The sequence below is a fragment of the Periplaneta americana genome, chromosome 5 (assembly GCF_040183065.1).
Source record: "Periplaneta americana isolate PAMFEO1 chromosome 5, P.americana_PAMFEO1_priV1, whole genome shotgun sequence".
In the NCBI taxonomy this organism is placed as follows: Eukaryota; Metazoa; Arthropoda; class Insecta; order Blattodea; family Blattidae; genus Periplaneta; species Periplaneta americana.
The window spans coordinates 185,200,385-185,214,795 of NC_091121.1; the positions used below are offsets into that span (position 1 = coordinate 185,200,385).

At 34.7% G+C, this 14,411-nt stretch overlaps 1 protein-coding gene across 3 annotated transcripts in view; it reads left to right on the top strand.

The window, feature by feature from the left end:
• Window positions 1–14,411, top strand: part of LOC138700324 (ninein homolog) — a 108,547-nt gene that overhangs the window by 80,522 nt on the left and 13,614 nt on the right. For all 3 annotated transcript variants that reach the window (XM_069826867.1, XM_069826868.1, XM_069826869.1), the window contains 2 exons: window positions 4,965–5,177; window positions 14,200–14,329. In XM_069826867.1, coding sequence (XP_069682968.1) covers window positions 4,965–5,177; window positions 14,200–14,329 — 343 coding nt within the window. The remainder of the gene's footprint in view (window positions 1–4,964; window positions 5,178–14,199; window positions 14,330–14,411) is intronic.

Below are 14,411 nucleotides of genomic sequence, written 5' to 3' on the forward strand. Positions count from 1 at the left end.
CGTGTGTGCGTGTGTACTTCTTTTAAATACGTCTGAAGTGTGTGTTCTGTGCATTAAATTAGTTGTTTAGGTAATTGAAATGCTGGCTGAAAAGTTTACTCTACAACAGTGAATATTTATGTACGAAATTTGCGTCAAAACAGATTCATGCTGACAAGTGTGTAGGCAGTTTGTAGAGAAATTCCCGATATTCGACCTCCAAATAGAGGTACAGTTCGAAAACTTGTTAGATTAAGAGGAACGGGATCGCTGAACTCTAAAATTCGTAGGTCAAAATGAAGAGTTCTAACAGAAGCAAAACTTGATGATATTGGTGCATCACTTGAACGTTCTCCTAATAAATCTTTACGTCGTGTTGCACAAGAAGTAGGCGTATCAAAAACTTCAGCCCACATGGCTACTAAACTTTTAAAATTGAAACCTTACAGAGTTAGTGTAGTGCAAGAATTACGACCACATGACAACGAAAGTCGAGTGAATTTCGGAAATGTCTGAATGCTAATGGACACCACTTTCAGCAACTACTGTAAGACAGGTTAGTGAAATAAAATGATGATTGTGTGCACGCCATTAATTAATGAAAGTTATATGAGTGCAATATGCCAGAGATAACGGATCTAAAATGCCGCGTGTTATCTCGTGCTCTACAGGCTTGCTCCCCCCCCCATTCTTCACATCAAGCGTCATGTGGCCGCTGTGTATATGAGTGTGGGAATATTCACGAATTCAGACGTTTTCTTAAAAAAAGAGAAAGGAAATATATATTTATAAATAGACAGGCTAAAATATGTATTTTGTATTCTCAATGCCAAAATATGTAAAAATATATGCTTCAGAAATCTACTATTTTTCTCAAAATTACCTATCTTGCAATTAATTTTAAGGGGATACTCCACTAACAATGCCAACTTTTCTTGTAATCATTTTTTTTCAACCAAATTTTGATAGTATGTTTAAAGACTAACAAAATCCAAATTTTTAACTCCTAAATGTTTTTGGCTTTTGATTTATTATTTTATTTTTCCTATTTTTTTTAGAAATATTTTCAATCCCAAATTATTAGTAGAAAATCTCAATTTTTAAGCTTCCTTTCTCTTTCTTTTTTTTTTTTTTTTTTTTTTTTTTTTTTTTTTTTTTTGGTCACATTCACAAGACATAGAGAAACATTTCTATGCATTCATTTTATGAAATATCTAATTCATTCACTTTCAAAAAATTGTTTGAACTTTTTAAAATGTTATTTTTTCTGTAATTCATAAAAAAAGAATATTAATAAAATAAACTAGCAGCATTTCTCACAGAATAAATGCATAGAAACATGCAGCTACCTCATAAATATTTGCAGTAAAAATTTCATCCAGATTGATTAATGTTTGGCATAAAAAAAGTTGGTGTTGAATAAAGAAAAATAAGAAAAATCAGAAAAATAAGCTTACGGAAAAATGGATTTGAAAATAAAATGAATATTTATGTAACACATACCTATTCAAATTCTCCTGCACTAAATTCATCTAGTAATTTCAGAGAGCCAACTTTAAAACAAAAAGTTACTACATTTGTAATCAGATATTTGTAAAAAAAAAAAATTCTTTAATGAAAAAATAATTTTGGCAGCTCTTCTACCTTAATAAAAAAAATAAATAAACATATTTGTAATCAGAATTGAACAAAATCCATTCAGGGTATGGAAACATGCTTTTTAAAGAAGTGAAATAATCAATCAAAATATTATGGAAAATTTTCATGATTTTCAGTGGTCTCCCCTTAAATGAGCGTACATTTCACTAGTAAACTAAAATATGCATTTACATATTATCTGAGCCCTAATTATCACTTTACTCTTTCAGATACTTCTCTACTTAATCTAGTACTTGTGTCTTGAAAAGTAAAAGACTGAATTTATATCACCACACCATACCATCATGCATTATGAAAATCTTCTGTTTCAACTTCAGCTTGCTGTGTAACGTGAATGATAAACGTCCCCTTTTCTTCTTTAAATTAGGAAACTTTTTTTTGTATTCTTTAGGCGCTCTTGTTAGATAATTGATATACATATGGAAGAGACCTATATTTTTACTTTCTCATTATACGAAGCTTACCCTAATGCTCTTCCAACGCACCTTTGTACTATTATTATAATACGAATTATATAGAAAGAATTGCTGTGCTTAAAAGATACAGTTCTGGATTTTTTCAAAAGTATTTTTAGTATCTCTGGCACCAAAGAAGTTGTTTTTATCATGCTGTCTTTCTTTCTTTATCGTCATTTGTCTATTTGTCTGCCCATCTGTGTGGAGCCTTTCTTCGAAACTAATTGACGTATTGTATCCATACTATCTTACAAATCAGTTCACTTGAGAAATACATAATGTAATAATTTTTCATTTTGAGAATAACATGAGATTATTTGAATTTCTTGTACCAGAATCGCACAAAGCTAATTTACTCAGACAGTTTCTTCTTGATTTGTCATTACAAAAGAATATTGCTAATTGAAATGGGATAGGCTACATCATTCGGTCCCAGAAACGTTTATTCCAGAATAATAGTAGTTATTATGCAAAAAATTACAGCTATAGATACAGCTATTAAAAAGAAAAATCATTACAGTGATTGAAGTTTGTATCAGAAGTTTAATTGTAGGCTTAACATACATAATTGTGTGTTGGACTTCAGAGAATCCGTGAGTCGTAATTGAGGAGAAATTTAATGTTTTCCTGGATTATAGTTTGGGCAGGTATATGCAGTGTTGGTCTTAGGGAGTACCATTGCATGTTGAAAGAAGCAATTATGCAGAATTAAACAATAGCTCGCGTTGCAAACAGCGACAAACAACCATATTTGACAAGTTGATGCAGCATTGCACTATGAATTAAATGTGTGTGCGTAATTTAATAAACATTTTCAAGAGTCGATAGGACTAACGCTGTGTGATTTGTCAATGTGGGGAATATTGAAGAACAGTGTTCTTGCTACAAAACCAAGAGACCTACAACACTTACAGAGAATTATTGGACACCAATTTAATTCTTTTTTTTTTTAATAGTGATGTTCTTTGCGACATAATTTGCAGATCAGTAACTAAACACTGTTACAAATGTATAAACAACAATAATGATCACTTCGAACAGTTTTCGCAAGATACAATAAAGTGGAAACATTACAGTTAAACATAACATTATTATAAGTAATTGATTAACTAGTGGACTTGCTAGTGTTAATTATGTAAGTTTGTGCGGCTTACAGCTGTTTCGGTGCTTCATCACACCATCCTCAGAGCCTACTAATCTCGGCGTCATCTCGAACTTCTCTGCCTGTTGTGTGGGTGCGTTTGATTGTTGAAAAGTGGAGTCAAATAGTGTGTGTTCTGAAATTGATCTGTGTGTTGAGAATTTGATCAGGGTGTGTTTTAGTGTGTCTGTATATTTCATATTGTTCTAGTGTGTTGAGTTTTTGGTTTTTGGGTTGTATGTGTAGGATTTCCATGTCCGCATTTATGTTATTGTATGTATGGTTAGCATTGGTTATGTGATCAACGTATGTAGATGTATTGTGTCCTCTGGTTATTGCTTTAATGTGTTCTTTGTAGCGTGTTTGGAATGATCTGCCTGTCTGTCCACTGTAGAACTTGTCGCAACTATTGCATGTCAGTTTGTATACGCCTGTATGGTTGTATTTATTTGCTTGTGTGTTGAGATGTCTTTGTAGTGTGTTTTCTGTTCTGTATGCTATGTTGTATTTCTGCTTTCTGAATGAAGATGCGATCTTATGTGTGCTTTTGGTTTGATATGTTAGTGTGATCTGTTTCTTGTGTTCTTGTGTTTGTGTTGTGTTTTGCGTGTTTTTGTGTTTGTTAAGTTTTTGTTCTGTCTTATGATGTCTATTATGTTTGGATTGTATTTGTGGGTGCTATGTATTTGATTGTGTTCACCTCTTCATTGTAGTGTTGTTGGCTCATGGGTATGTTGAGTAATCTGTATACCATTGTCCTGAATGCAGCATGTTTGTGTTGTGTGGGGTGGTTAGATGTGTTGTGTACGTGTGTGGTGGTCGCATCTTCATTCAGAAAGCAGAAATACAACATAGCATACAGAACAGAAAACACACTACAAAGACATCTCAACACAACCCAAGAACAAAAAACTCAACACACTAGAACAATACGAAATATACAAACACACTAAAACACACCCCGATCAAATTCTCAACACACAGATCAATTTCAGTACAAACACACACTATTTGACTCCACTTTTCAACAATCAAACGCACCCACAAGAGAAGTTCGAGATGACGCCGAGATCTAGTAGGCTCTGAGGATGGTGTGATGAAGCACCGAAACAGCTGTAAGCTGCACAGACTTACATAATTAACACAAGTAAGTCCGCTAGTTGTCCCGTGCCGTGGCATGGTCTAAGGCATCCCGCCTAGGACTAGCGTTATGGAATGTGCGCTGGTTCGAAACCTCATGGGGGAAGAAATTTTCTCATGAAATTTCGGCCAGTGTATGGGACCGGTGCTCACCCAGCATCGTGATGCACTTGGGGAGGTACGATAGGTAGCGAAATCCGGTTGCGAATACCAGCTATAACGCCTGGGGGGATCATCGTGCTAACCACATGATACCTCCATTCTGGTTGGATGATCGTCCACATCTGCTTCGGCATGTGGGCGTGAGGCCAGCAGCCAGCTGGTCGGTCTAGGCCCTTCACGGGCTGTAGCACCACGGATTATTATAAGTCCACTAGTTAATTACTTATATTCAAGTGTTAAAAGTAGCGTACGCAAGATTCAAAATGGATAACATTATTGCTACACTAAATCTTACATTTTCAGTTAACTTAATGCCTTACATGTTGTATGCAAGAAATGTACTCTTAACATCGAAATATGCACAACTAACCTTTTAAAATATATCCTTAGGTGTATAAAAACTTTTGTTGTTCTTGTTTTTATTGAAGGAATACGAGAAATGTGAGGACTACTGGGCAAACAAATTGGAAGAAGAGCGCCATCTCTACGACCAGGAACAGAAATTCAGTGATGAGAAATATGCAGAACTCATGTCTAAAATAAGAGAATATGAAGAAATGTTTGGCGCACAGGAAGATGACCGCAGCGAGGATAGTGACAGACTTTCAACAATAGAGGAGAGAGCAAGCCTTGAGAAACAGGTAACCAGGCAGTGAACTAACTGTGTAATAAATACTAAACCTTCAAATCTAATTAACTAGGCCTACATTTTCTGTTTAACAATTTTTCAAACTCTGAGACTGATTTCTGGGACAGTGAGAGAGTATTTCAGCGTGCTTCCTTGCTCTTTATCCACACGAATACCTTTTCAATATTTCAAAACCAGCGTCCAGTCAGCAGAGACACTTGTTTTCTGATCCAGACCTGCACTCGGGTGCGGGTTCGATTCCCACTTGGGCTGATTACGTGGTTGGGTTTTTTCCGAGATTTTCCCCAACAGTAAGACGAATGTCGGGTAATCAATGGTGAATTCTCGGCCTCATCTCGCCAAATACCATCTTGCTATCACCAATTCCATCGATGCTAAATATCCTACATAAAGGTTAATTTTTGGTCCTACAGAATATATCTCTTATGGTAACGATGATTATTGGAGGAGAGAAATTCGCTCCGGCGCCGGGGATCGAACCCGGATCCTTGGTTCTACGTACCAAGTGCTCTAACCACTGAGCTACGCCGAAGTTCAATCCAGAGCACCAGATCGAATCTCCCTCCTCTAGTGTTTTTCCCTTTGTGGCTGATTCCAAGTTCGACATGTATGTTGATATATATTAAGTTAACTGCCATTACACAAGGAGTGCACTCAATTGAGTGACTCGGTGGCCGGGATTCAACAGTAATATGCACTGTTGGGCGAAGAATTTTTGTAAAGATTAATTTTTGATTCTGCAGAATATATCTCTTATGGTAACAATGATTATTGGAGGAGAAAAATTCGCTCTGGCGCCAGGGATCGAACCCGGATCCTTGGTTCTATGTACCAAGTGCTCTAACCACTGAGCTACGCCGAAGTTCAATCCAGAGCACCAGATCGAATCTCCCACCTCTAGTGTTTTTCCCTTTGTGGCTGATTCCAACTTCGACATGTATGTTGATATATATTAAGTTAACTGCCATTATACAAGGAGCACACTCAATTGAGTGACTCGGTGGCCGGGATTCAACAGTAATATGCACTGTTGGGCGAAGAATTTTTGTAAAGATTAATTTTTGATTCTGCAGAATATATCTCTTATGGTAACAATGATTATTGGAGGAGAAAAATTCGCTCCGGCGCTGGGGATCGAACCCGGATCCTTGGTTCTACGTACCAAGTGCTCTAACCACTGAGCTACGCCGAAGTTCAATCCAGAGCACCAGATCGAATCTCCCTCCTCTAGTGTTTTTCCCTTTGTGGCTGATTCCAAGTTCGACATATATGTTGATATATATATTAAGTTAACTGCCATTATACAAGGAGCGCACTCAATTGAGTGACTTGGTGGCCGGGATTCAACAGTAATATGCACTGTTGGGCGAAGAATTTTTGTAAAGATTAATTTTTGATTCTGCAGAATATATCTCTTATGGTAACAATGATTATTGGAGGAGAAAAATTCGCTCCGGCGCCAGGGATCGAACTCAATTGAGTGACTCAGTGGCCGGGATTCAACAGTAATATGCACTGTTGGGCGAAGAATTTTTCTAAAGACTAATTTTTGATTCTGCAGAATATATCTTTTACGGTAACAATGATTAATTAATCTTTACGTAGAATCTTCGTCCAACAGTGCATATTACTGTGGAATCCCAGCCACCAAGTCACTCAATTGAGTGCGCCCCTTGTATAATGGCAGTTAACTTAATATATATCAACATATATGTCGAACTTGGAATCAGCCACAAAGGCAAAAACACTAGAGAGGGAGATTCGATCTGGTGCTGTGGATTGAACTTCAACATAGCTCAGTGGTTAGAGCACTCGGTACATAAAACCAAGGACCTGAGTTCGATCCCCGGCGTTGGAGCGAATTTCTCTTTTCTAATAATCATTGCTAAATAACCTAGTAGTTAACACAGCGTCATTAAATAACCAATTAAACAAATAAAATAAAATATTTCAGTGGATACGAGTATTTTTGTATTAAACTTACATACCACGTTAGGTGTAAACAATTACAAAAGAAAGTAAGTTTAATACAAAAGCGAAAGACATAGAATTGTGCAGGAGATTATGATCCAGTGTCATGTTATAATACCATAGAAAAAGGAATATTACAATAATCCTTCCCAAAAATCAATCTTTTGATAAAGTGTATAATCTTAAAAAGTATCTGTATTTAGAGAATTCAGAACTTCTCTAGGTAATATTGTATTATTATTAAATGCTGTTACAATAAAAATTCAACACTGATAATATCCAAAGACATCTGTGAATTTCATATGGGTTCACCTCTAAGAAATGCTCACCTTTACAAACGTTATGCCCACTTATTCAAGACAGCACAAGTAAAATTCTTTTTTCTCTCTTTTTTCCTTTTCTCTCTTTAACCCTGCTTGAAAGCCAAAGCAAGAAGAGGTAAGTTAGTTGTGATTGTGATTTGCTTGTGACAACACATTGCACTGAGTGTAAAATTGCTTTGGATAGCTTCATGCTTACGCATCTTGTGTTCAAATGTAGGTTTTGTGTGATTTTTACGATTTCTCTCTTCCTTCCCACCTAGACTTCAGTTCTGAATCTAGCCGCACTGTTAGCTGAACAGCTGGATGGTAGGCTTTCCATACAGGAGAGTCAGGTTCTAATCCCGATAGTCCAAGTGGAATTTGTGATGGACAAAGGCAGTATTTGGGCAGATTATCTTTGAGTACTTCTGTTCCTCTTTCTATTATTCCACTTATAAATCCATAATCGTTTCATCACCTGTCCAACTGTGCTCAGGTTTGGGTTAGATCCCCATTCGGACTGATTACCTGGTTGGATTCTTTTTCGGGGTTTTCCCCAACCATAAGGCAGATGTCAGGTAATCTAGGCGAAACGTCGATTTCACTTCATCTCGTCAAATAATTGAAGGGTTCAGAACCATAGAGGGCCAAGCGCCTAAACCCGTAGAAAACAAGGGTAAAAATGAAGTTATTACCATAATTCAATGGAAACATATAGCAAGTAATATAAAGTATACACATTAAAACTAAATGATATGTCAATCTTCATTAAACTATGGTATTCACTCAACTTTAACCCTTGCTTTCTCTGTTTTTAACAAATGGCGCTTGGCTCACTATGGCTCTGAACCCTTCAATTGTAATCTTGTAAAATTTTGACTTTTTCCACATCTTAAAGCCTTGGTGTAATGTAAGATCTGTGGAATACAATAAGTGAAATGAAGATGAAAAAGATCAAGTCTTTCGTTTAGGGTTATAAATTCTAGGAGACTTTTTAATGAATAAAAAATGATCTTAATGTGTGAGAAATTGCTTAGAAAAATACGTTTGAGATGTGTAAATTGTGGCAGATATTTTAATACACACAAAATCACCTTAATATTTAAGAAATCACTCTGTCAGAAAAACAACAGTTCACTTAAATGATAAATAAATACTGTAATTATTGACTTGAAGACAATAAACAATCCATGTTGTGTAATACAGTATTAGAGTCTTAGTTCAATAAACTACTTTTCACTAGTTCTGTTAGTTTTTTCACTCCCCGTGGAAACAAAATTCTGTATATGCCCCAGGTGAACTGTTATATTTTAATACAACAGTGCATTTTACAAAATATAGAAATATGAGACACCTACACCTGTACCTTTATGAATTTTTTTTATTCTTTCTTCAGTCATGAATTCTGAGTGATTAATGGTGATTTTGTATGTATCAATACATTTCCAAGAATTTACACCCTCAAAACATAAATGTTACAATTTTATTAATAGGATTTCTGTCTCTCATTCTAATGTATTTTGTGAGTGATTTCCCACATATTAAGGTAATTTTATACGTAGGCCTATTGCTGTAAAATATATCTCAGAATTTACACCCTTAAGACGAATATTAATACCCAAGATATTCCACATTTTCCCTGACATTACCTCTAATTTGTGTAATTTTCTATTTTGTTCTTTTTTAAATAATGACCTTTAGCTATAATATTTTTGGTACGACCATTTTACAGAGATAATCTATAGGTAAATTTGTTCAATTTTGTGTTATTACTGGGTACCATCTTCTTAATTCTCGGGGGAAAAAAAAATCTCTTAAACAATCTTTCCCATGCAGAAATTTATAATTCTGTGCTGAACTGAATCGTTGTTCATCCATTTCCAACGTTTCGAAGTCTAAAACATTAGATTAGTCATACAGGGAATTATAGAATTTAATGACGAGGTTACCTTCAATAACATATTCCTAACGAGTTTCATTAAAATCAGCCCATTGCATCAGAAATTATTTCATGAGATTTATAGAGCATTGTATAATCATGTAACAGAATAATAGGTGCTTTGCATGGCTGCAAATGCACTTTTAAATTGATGAATGGTGATATGTAACATAATTATATATGAATGATCATGTGAAACGATTTTATATTTAAGATCTGTTTTGAAACAGAAAGTAAGCAGTAATATTCTGCACATTTCAGAAGAATTGCTGATAAATTTATGAGTTTAAAATTTATAACAAGCGGTTTCTTAATGTAATAATGCCTGACAAAGAAAAGAGATTCAGTGGCTTCTAAGTGCAGATGTCTTCCCTTAGGACTTGATATATGATATGATATGATATGATATGATATGATATGATATGATATGATATGATATGATATGATATATGATATGATATGATATATGATATAATATAATATATGATATGATATAATATAATATAATATATGATATGATATGATATATGATATATTACAATAAGTCAGAAATAAAATATATTATGCAAAAGTTCGAAAGCCCACACATACATCCTCTAGACTGTAATGACACAAATGTATTAATTTATTTTTTATATAATTCCTGAATTTAAGAGTATTATTTGTATATTTAATATCCTCAGGCAAGCTATTGTAAATTTTAATACCAGAAACCATATAAGTTCTGCTAATATTTGTAAGGTGGTGTACCGGAATACTTAAACTATTTTTATTACGAGTATCACAAGAATGATATTTTGGTGGAAGTCTGAAATATTTGAATAAATTAATTGCAATACATTAAAAAATATATATATATGCCATAAACAGTGAGAATTTTATACTGTAAAAAATATTTCCTACAGGAGGTTCTACTATCAACACCCGCTATGCAACAAACTTCTTCAAACTGAATATGAAACTGTTCGTGACAGGACGATCGATAAACACAGTCCAATCACTTTAGCACAGAAAACCCACCACTTGAACAAACTTCTTCAAACTGAAAATGAAACTGTTCCTGTTTATTCACTAATACAGGGTGGGGCATAGGAACCAAGTGTTTTTAAAATAACCATAAAATAGTTAGTTTTTGTTTTCAACACATTTTATTGGTAGAACAACATTTGTGAGAACATACCATTTCAATTATGAGCGGAAAATTACATCTGGCATGTGATGTCCGTTTGTGTTGACGCATTGTTGAAGCCCTGACGAAAATTGACTTCTGTTCTTTCTAGGAGATCTCTGTTGCAATAGTTTTTAATAAATTAATCGATTTCTATTAAATTTCGATCCGAAAAATTCTAACATAATTCTTCAGTTATGATATGGGCTGAATGTTAGTCGCTTCTTCTTTGTAACTCAGGGATGAAAACGGTATGAATTGTCTCAATGTAACGCAAGAGTTTACAGTAATTGTAATCCCATTTTCTTGAAAGAAGTAGGGACCGATGACGCCAAACTGTCCCACCACGCACCAGACTGTTACTTTAGGACTATGCAGAGGTTTTTGTGTGAATGACGCGGATTTTCAGCATCCCAATACCAAAAATTCTATCTGTTAACGGCTCCATTAAGGTGGAAATGGGCTTCATCAATCATTGTAGCCATCATGTTTTCATACTGCTCCTGGAGTGCAAGCATTTCCTGTGCGAAATTCATTGTTGGGGGTAATCCCTTACATTGAATTTCTGCACAGCCACCCATCTTGTATGGCTGTAAATGTAAATCGTCATGCAAAGTCCGTCTTACCATATGATTGCTGATTCCAAGAGCAGCTGAATGTCTGTGAGCAGAAGGACCTGGAGTACGCACTCTGCGTTGGTGGCTGGGCAGTTTATTCTTCAGTATTGCGCCTTTTGTTCAAAGATTGTTAACCCAACATAATATTGTGTCACGCAAGGGAACAGAATCATTGCGATTAATATTGAATCTGTAGCAAAATTCACGTGGTATCACGGTCACCGACTCACAATTCCTAACAAAACAATCATACGCAAACATGCGTCCACTGCTCCATGATGCCGACTGCAGGTGAAATGCTATGAGCCACGGAATGGACTGTCACAAGCCGCACGTCTCTCCCTTTCATAATGACCGAGTACAAGCCATTCCAAAAACACTTGGTTCCAATGCCCCACCCTGTATAAGGCTACTGCTTGTCAATGTGCTGTTAGATTCCTTGCACTAAAAGTCAGTAAAAAGAGTTGGGTTATTTCTGCAAACAATAAGCATTCCGAGTGAGAGAGTTCTTCAGCATTTACAGTCAGAAATTTGTCAAAGGTCACTGAAGCGAGATGATTGACAAAAACAATGTGCGCAAGGAATTTCCAAGAAGAGTCTTGTAATACAGTATCTCGTTAATATCTCATCACAGTTAATCATGTCAGCTGGGATCTTTCTCAATATGTTACAAAGGAAAATTAATACGTACTGTAGTGTGTGCACGGTACTTAATTAAAAAAAATTAATCAGAGAAAATATGAGTTTGGATATTAAGTATACAAAGAAATAATTTATTACAGTTGTATGAACACGTTTTAATAATTATTAAAACTAATATAATCAGTTAAAAACCAGACATATTTCGGAGTCTCCTTTAAGCCACGATACGCGGTCGAACATCAGATCCAGCATCGTGGTATTGCCACTGAAGATGGAGGAGCATTCCTCCGAAACATGTCTGGTTTTTAACTGATTATATTAGTTTTAATAATTATTAAAAAGTGTTCATACAACTGTAATAATTTATTTCTCTGTATACTTAATATGTCATTTATGAACACTGTTGAATTTGACCTTACTTGTGTAAATTCAAAATGAGTTTGGATATTTGATGTATCACAGTCATGTCAATTGATGCTCATAGGAACAAGCGCGCGCTTTAGAGCCCAGGAGAGCCTGAGCGCTTTACAGCGGAAAGGAAAGAGACAGACGAAAGAGGTAGTGTATGCCGCTTGGTCGAGCTATATTCAGGGATGGCCAGCACTGATTCAATAGATAAAGGGAAGAGAACTTATTAAAACTGTATCCATGGTAATTTTTAGATTTGCCTGAGAAGTATAAGTGCATTATAAGAATGTAAGTTTTAATTTTAATGCTCATTTTTCACAAGTTTGTTTTTTTTTTTATTCAAAAGAAATATTTTCTCAACTTTTCTTACAGAAAAGTGAAATTTTCAGGTATAGGCCTATTTATTTAGTAGCCTTACAGAATGTTTTCGTAAATCTAATATACCGTATATACGTATTACTGAAGATACGTATTGAAAATTTTGAAAATATTCGCATGGAAATCGTTTGTAAGGAAATGAATTAACAAAGCAACTACTGTTACATCATAAGCAAAAGATACGTGCCCATGTGTAGTAAAAATGTCAGCTCTATAGCTTCAGCACATTTCGAGAAAATAATTTAATATTCTGATGATAGGAAGTTGCTCACAAATATCACCTTAAAAGCATAATGCGATAAAAGAGTTTTGTTATGGAATATTACATAGTTACACTTAAAACAGATACAAAACCTAGGTAACTTTGCTTTGTACTGTAATATTGTTTTGATTAGTTTATTGATTACTTTTGTAAGGCTAAAAGATACCATCAATATAAATTCCAACTTATCATGTCATACTCAATCTCTTTCTTTGGAATATCACTTTCTTTATGAATGATGTGTTTCATCCACTTAATACAGTATAATATTATACTACTGTGGAATTTAAGTGAATATTCCTTCTTAACTCTCTATTATGTTATTAAGATTTAAAACACAAGTGCAATATTAAGGAATCAGTGTTAGTACTTTTGTTTTACAGACAATATACTGTAGATAATATCAAACAGAAAGCAGCCATATAAAAATAACGACATAAAATTTCACGTTCCGTCTGAAGTTTGTGCACCACTGTTTTCTTAATCCAACAGGTTGCTTATTCATATACACAACCCTTCCTCTTTCCATACTTAGTGCTTGCTGCCCGCGCACGACATCAAGGTCAGAAAAATGAGCTTGCTTTGACATCACTGATGTATCGGATAATTGACTTTCGGATTATCGATGTCCGACTGTATTCTGTAACGACCACAATATGAATAACATTATCAATATCATCAGATGGATATAAGAATTATTTGAGTAGGTTTCCACTTTTGTTTATTCATATCAAGGAAATATTTATTTTTAATGATGAAGAAAGGTTGGGCCCACCCAACCACCTGCAAACACTGCTACTGAATTTACTCAAGAGTTTCACTATGTTGGATGCATACTATTGCTTCGTTTTCAATTTAGCTATTTAATTTCGATTATCAGACCGGAGGCTTTCTGCTGTTTTATATTTTAATATAACTTTTCTGTCCAGTAGTCTGAAACAAAACTTTATTTTGTACTTGTTCATGTACAGTATGTGTTGTTTCTTTTCAGTTCACAGACTTGGAATCAATATCATCAGTTGATATAAGAATTATTTGAGTAGGTTTCCACTTTTGTTTATTCATATCAAGGAAATATTTATTTTTAATGATGAAGAAAGGTTGGGCCCACCCAACCACCTGCAAACACTGCTACTGAATTTACTCAAGAGTTTCACTATGTTGGATGCATACTATTGCTTTGTTTTCAATTTAGCTATTTTATTTCGATTATCAGACCGGAGACTTTCTGCTGTTTTATATTTTAATATAACTTTTCTTTCCAGTAGTCCGAAACAAAACTTTATTTTGTACTTGTTCATGTACAGTATGTGTTGTTTCTTTTCAGTTCACAGACTTGGAAGAAGAATTTGAAGAGTTTAAAATGAGAACTGAAGCAGAACAAGCTGAGAAAGAGGAAGAATTGTCTAAACTCAGAGAACAAATCTCGGCCATGGAGCAAGTGAATAAACATACTGGTAAGATTTCTTGATCTTGTTTCAATTCATGTGAAAATAATTATAGAAAATGTATCAAAAGAATACTGACTATGTTTTCGGC